At 27.8% G+C, this 6,931-nt stretch overlaps 1 protein-coding gene across 2 annotated transcripts; it reads right to left on the bottom strand.

The window, feature by feature from the left end:
• Positions 1 to 560: 560 nt before the first annotated feature.
• LOC130828339 (2-methylpropanoate--CoA ligase CCL4-like) lies at positions 561 to 6,584 on the bottom strand. Of its 2 annotated transcripts, none has more exons than XM_057694277.1 (2): positions 4,684 to 6,535; positions 561 to 860 (listed from the first exon to the last, which is right to left on the bottom strand). In XM_057694277.1, the coding sequence occupies exons 1-2, from the start codon at positions 6,352 to 6,354 to the stop codon at positions 828 to 830; spliced, it is 1,704 nt and encodes a 567-aa protein (XP_057550260.1). In that variant the 5' UTR covers positions 6,355 to 6,535; the 3' UTR covers positions 561 to 827. The 2 variants fall into 2 exon arrangements, with proteins under 2 accessions (XP_057550260.1, XP_057550261.1); XM_057694278.1 differs by having other exon boundaries at positions 563 to 824; positions 4,684 to 6,584.
• Positions 6,585 to 6,931: the final 347 nt, after the last annotated feature.

The raw sequence follows: 6,931 nt of genomic DNA on the forward strand, positions 1-6,931 counted from the left end.
CCGAGTGTATTGTATAGGTGAAATTTAATAGAAAGAGGTACATTGTATTGGAGAATATGATAAAAAGTAAGTAGATGATATAAATGAGTAGTTACGAATATTGCTAGTATTGAATTAAAATCAATAGAACAAACTAAAAAAAATAGTGCAAAATAAGATGAACAAAGAGAGTATTAAGGATCTTGCTAACCAACGCTTTTGAAGCATTCATTAATAAGAATATAAATTAATTTATATGATAAACTGGAAAATATTTTTAATTTTGAAATATATAAGCATCATCGTCAAACCATTTAATAAAAAATAAAGTTGCTAATTGTGTCACTATTTGTTTCATCATTAATCCATTTCGATTCATATTTGCAAGACTAGTTAATGCTAGAATAAGAATATTTTGTATATTTTGTAAATTATTATATCTTGAAAATTATATTTTAAATATTTAGTTTTCTAAAATTCTAGATTGATATCATAATTATTCTCTATTTATGTAATGAAATGACAAGTAAAATCATTTTTATTATTTCTAATACGGTATTAAAACGAATTTATAAATCTCTATCTTTAACTTTTGCGATCACTTGCTAGCCGTGTGCCATTATGGAATTACGAAATTTAAAACATAGTTTAAAACAAAAGTTACAATTATATTTCATTACCTCAATACAAACAAACATTAGCTATTACAATCGAAGAAAACAAAACAATGTTAAGGAGAAAAAAACATTGATAAAAAACATGCAAAGTGATTTGACCAAATTGGTTGCTACGGTAAAGTAGATTACAATCTTCAACCATAAGCTTCACTTTTCCCTTGCCAAATTCTGTCAAGTACACAAATTTACAGTCTTAGGGCGCGGCTACAAAACAAAATTAAATGATATCGATCATATAAATAAAAGATTGTATTAATCATCAACTTTTTAATTTGGATAATTATCCAAGTCAGTAGCCAATTTTTTATATTTTGAAAGCTACGCATAATATCATCATTGGAAAATGTGATTTGATTGATTCGTCCATGTCAATTTAATTAGATAATTAATTTATTTGTAGCTGTATAAACATTTTTTGATACCATAACAATTATAATAAACGGTGATAAATTTTTGCAGTAGATTGATTTATATTCCAAAATTTATTATGTGCACTATAATACAATTAGTGTATAAACTCGTGCAATGTAAAAATTTGTGAGTATGAATTTACATATAGATATAATTTTTTTTAAAACAATACAAGTGCATATTATTGTTATTAAATGATAATAATTCTAATGAAATGTATGTAATAATATATATATATATATATATATATATATATATATATATATATATATATATATATATATATATATATATATATATATATATATATATATATATATATATATATAGATTATTTATAACAACATAATGATTGTATGAATGAATATACATAACTATTGACTATTTATATATTCTGCCCAAATTTTTTTTTATAGAAATTGATATTGCACATAATTAGTAATTTACTCATTCTAATAGATTATGATACGACAAAACTCTTGAAATATGTCATTGTCATTTTCAAAAGAATTTATAATTATGTATTATTTTAAAATTTTTTACATTGTATATAAAATTATTTATATATATTATAAAAGATATGCATTGCTATATAAAATAGTTTATATTTTACAACTAAATTATTGCTTATAAAATAGTTGTCATCAAATCATTTATTGTTATGTATTTTTTAAAAAATTTTAATTAATTATATATATTTGATGTAATAAAATCTTTTTGATTACTTTTAGTACTTGAAATCATGAGATATGTAATATAATCTTTTTAATACCACATAATTACATTTTAACCTTAAAAAATATTTCACTTAGTAAACCTCCATAAAGTTGCCATTTAAAATATCCTAATTTTTTTATTATATTATACGGTTTTATTTGCTTAATACTCTATTTGGTTGAATTTATGTTTCTTAGTTAAAATGCTAAACAATGTTGAAATAATAAAAAGATATTAGAAGGAGATTTAAACTGCCAACTTACTCTCAATGACTTAGGTCCATTTTTAATATATATTATTGTGGTTTTTCTGTTTTTACGTTTTGATTTCAGATTCATATAATATATCATTACTAATAAATAAAAAATTAATAATATTTATTGAAAACACGATAATTTAAAAACTAATAATTTTTCTATATATGATTTTTAAATTTTTGAAAAAAAAAACTTAAAAAGGATAATGAATTAATAGATTATTGTCTAAAATCTTAGCTACTTCCTTAATCCTTACTCAATGCTATTTTAACCGCCTAAAATAAATTAAATGTTGAAAATTAAAGTATGGTAGTCTCGATCCGTCCCATTAATGCAATTTGTACTTGTATATTTCATCAATACTCCTCATTGAAAGATTGCATCAAACACGTATCTTACTTTTCCTTAGAGGAGAATAGAAAAGATGGGTGAAAAGATAAAAAGAATTAGAAAGAAAGATTAGTATGTATAATGGATTCTAAAATGGTCTATTGACTCAACGTGAAACCACAAAATAAAAGTTGAGATTCGAGAAACTATAAAGTAATATAAATAATATATAAATAAAAATTTTTTAGGGGTTTTGTGATCTTTATTTATATCTAGTATTTCAAAAACTAGAAATAAAAATCACAAAATAGACTGTGAAAATAAGTCGCAGGGATTGAACCCCTTTTAGTCTCTATGTAGCTTCACCCTTGTATGGTACAATGTTTTAGAGACGTCAATATCTATCACATTCTCATATATGATTAAGTTTTATTGAAGTTAAGGATGATGTTGTGTGGAAGATATAGTCTGCATAAAATATTCTGAATAAAAAGGCTTCAAATATTAATTTATGAAGTATTATTTTTTTGTCTACTTGAATATAATTATTTGTTTTGAACATCGGATAGAATTTTAAAAAATTTGATACTCAAAACTTATTTTTGTGTATATATGTTAGCTTTGCCCATAATTGAAAATTATTTCAATATATTTCAATGGTTTGAGTTTTAATCATTAATTAAAGTCATATTTATGGAGTTATTCATATTTCAACTTTGTGGATTTTTTTTAATAATTATAATATATATTCAAAATAGTATTGTCCATTTCATGATCATGGAGTTGTATTTATTACAATTCCCTAAAACAAGAGGAAATGCTTTTGCATCATGCTGAAAGCATTACCAATTAAGTAAAGTAGTTGAACAATTCGGTTACTATTAAATACAAAATGATGCAAATTGTAACTAACATATTAAAAAGAACTCTAAAGAAAATTTACAATTATAATCAAACTCAGACTTTGCTTGCCTACCATGCAATTGCAAACTATTATATACAACAAATCACCTTTTATATTATTTATTATCAACCAATCTAATTTATATTAAAATTTTATTTTATTTATTTCAATATATATTTCTATAAATTTAAATATATACAATTAAACTTCAAAGTAACATTATGTATAGAATATCAAATGTGACACAATTACTAAAATGGGGGAGAAAGAATCCAAACAAATAGTCAACTGATTAATTAACTAACAACGTATACTACTTTTTCATTTATAGGTATAGATTGTCGTCTTCCTTTTCTCCTTAGATCCTAATCATAATTAATTATGAGCGTGATGATAATGATTTACTATTTCCTCTGTTCTTTTATATTTGTTCATCTTTGTTTCAAAATGTTTATTCACATTAGAATATTTTCTAATTCGTAAATTATTTATTATGTTTGAAAAATTACCATTTACGCTTTTCAATGTTTAAAGTTGTGTTTCAAAACAAGTAATTCAATTTAAATTGTAGATTTCAACTATGAAATCACAAAAAAAGGAAGAATTTGAGAATCACAAAGTTTGATAAGTCATTATCAAATTTTTAACCACAGGTGAAAATAACTCAAATCTAAAATTAAATTTCATTAAATTGTAAATATTAAATTTAAGCTAATATTAAATTTCTAAATGAAATTATCATTTTCAAATATAACATAATTTTATTATGTTTATGATCGCAGATATACAAGGTAATCGTTTTTTAATAGAAAAATCAATTATTTACCTAATCATGATATTATCCCTTTTTATATTAACCCTTTTCATATTTTCGGCCAATATGAAAAGTACCCTATTGCCCTAAATTTTATCAATGTGTAAGTTTCATGGTGAACAAACATAAAAGAATGTACAATTAATTATACATTTTTTGGGCATGCTTAGATTTGGTGTAAATATTTACGGGGTGAAAAAAGTCAAAGTAAGAAAATGAATTTCATAAATTAGAAATTATTGAAATTTGATTGTTATAGGGGTGGAAGAATGATTGCAAAGTGAAGAAAAATAATGAAGAAAGTTCTTAATTTTATGGGGGTAAATATTTATCCTAGGGGACGGTGAGGGAATGTATTACCTTTATAATAGGGAAAATCATTTTCTTTTTCCTTCATTATTTTTATTACATGTTCATTTTACCTTTTTCATAATTATCTCAAGTACTTTAGATGCAGATCTACTTGCTTTTATTTTATTAGTTTGACTTTATTTTTCCATTAAATATTTACACTAAATTCAAGATGGCCTTATGTTGAGTATAAAATCATATTATAGTATAAAGTATTAATTAGTAGAAGAAGATTTAACTAACCTTAAGTAGTCCCATTGTTTTAGCTATTTCTCTTAATAGAAACTTTTGAACTTTTCCGGTAGAAGTCTTAGGCAACTCTTCTTGAAAAACAACCGTTTTTGGAACCATATAATGTGCCATTCTTTCTCTACAATACTCTATTATTTCCTTTTCTGTTATTATTTCTTCACCCATGCCTTTCCTTTTTAAGCTAACAAAAGCACATGGTGTCTCACCCCAAAAATCATCCGGTCGGGCCACAACCGCCGCCTCATTTACTCTCGGGTGGGTATAAAGAACCGCTTCTACTTCCACACTACTAATATTTTCTCCCCCACTTATAATTATATCCTTTAACCTATCCTTAATTTCTAAGTACCCATCTTTATGTATAACCCCTACATCACCCGTCCTAAACCATCCGGATCGGGTCATGGATCTTGATGTACCTTCCGGGTCTTTCAAATAACCTAACATTACACTTCCTCCTTTTAACACCACTTCTCCTAAAGTCAATCCATCTCTTTCCACGGGTCGACCCGTATTCGGATCCACTACATCAACTTCAGTCATCCCTAAGGACCCCACCCCTTGTCTTGCCTTCAGCCTAGCTTTCTCCTCAGCAGGTAACGGGTCCCACTTAGATTTCCACTCCGAATGCACAACCAACCCACCCGTTTCAGTCAACCCATACCCGTGACTAACAACAAACCCAAGCGACTCCGTCCGGTACAAAACCGACGCCGGCGGTGGAGCTCCAGCAGTAAGGATCCGGACCCCTTTTTCCAACGGTTCTACATTCGGAATATTAGCTAACATATTTAAAACCACCGGAGCCCCACACATATGGGTCACACCATGGGTCCGAATAGCTTGATAAACATTCGGAGCATCCACTTTTCTTAAACAAATATTAGAAGCTCCAACCGCCGCCATACCCCATGTTAAGCTCCACCCGTTTGCATGAAACATGGGTAATGTCCATAAATAAACGGGTTGTTTAGGAACAGACCATTCAAGTAACGTATCAATGGCTAAAATATAATTCCCTCTATGACTAAGAACAACCCCTTTAGGATTATTAGTAGTCCCAGATGTATAATTCAACGCTATTGCATCCCATTCACTTTTGGGTCTTACCCATTTAAAATTCGGGTCCCCCCCTTCCACTAATTGGTTATACTCATAATCAAAACTATACCCATTTGTAATTTTTCGATCCTGATGATCCTGATCATGATTTTCATTGATTAGAATGATTTGGGGATGGGGGGTGTTGGGGGGGAAGAGGGAAATAGCTTTGATTATTAATGGGTGAAGAAAGGAATCGACAAAGACAAGCTTAGATTGGCTATGTTGAAGGAGAACAGAGAGTGAACGAGGGTCAAGACGGGTGTTAATGTTGTTGATTATAGCACCCGCCATTGGAACAGAGAATTGGAGTTCATACATGGAAGGAATGTTGGGTGCTAAAACGGAAACGATATCTCCTTGTTTGATACCGAGAGATTTGATGGAAGATGCGGTTTGGATGCATCGATTGTAGGTTTGATCCCATGTGTGATTGATGATTGTGTTGTTGTGGGTGTAAGTAAGGGAAGGGCAGTCAGTGTAGGCTGTTGCTGCTCTTTCTAGGAAGTTGAGGGGTGTAAGTGGGACAGAATTGGGAGAAAATGGGATGAGAAGTTCCATGATGATGATGAACGGAGAAGAGTTATTGTTGGGATTTTGCAGTAAAGAATTGTGTATTTTAATGGAGGATAAGTTAAGGGATGAATTAAATGTGGTTTAGGGCACGGATGATGAAGTTTCTGATAGGAGATAACCGGTGGTATTGAGTATTGACTCTGTGACTTCACTGTTGTGGTAGTGTTGTTTTCTGATTTTGCATCTTCTATTGATACATATGTTTTATACTTGGATTAAATAGCTTAATAATAAAAAAATTTTGCTTGTGACCTTCTTATTTTAAAGTTGTCTGAGACGGTCTCATATAAAATGGGCTGATTTATAAATTATGTCACGTGTGAACCTAGATAATAATAATAATAATAATAATAATAATAATAATAATTATTATTATTATTATTATTATTATTATTATTATTATTACAGAAGCTCGTACAATTCACAATGAGTATGAAATATATAGAATATAAGTTCAAAGAATAATGCAAGTATATATTATTGTGATTAAATTTATCGAATGTATGACTTTTTTTAAGCAAAAACTAAATATTGATTTTTTTTAATTATTTATTAATACATC

Source organism: Amaranthus tricolor, chromosome 12 (genome assembly GCF_026212465.1).
Source record: "Amaranthus tricolor cultivar Red isolate AtriRed21 chromosome 12, ASM2621246v1, whole genome shotgun sequence".
Lineage (NCBI taxonomy): Eukaryota > Viridiplantae > Streptophyta > Magnoliopsida > Caryophyllales > Amaranthaceae > Amaranthus > Amaranthus tricolor.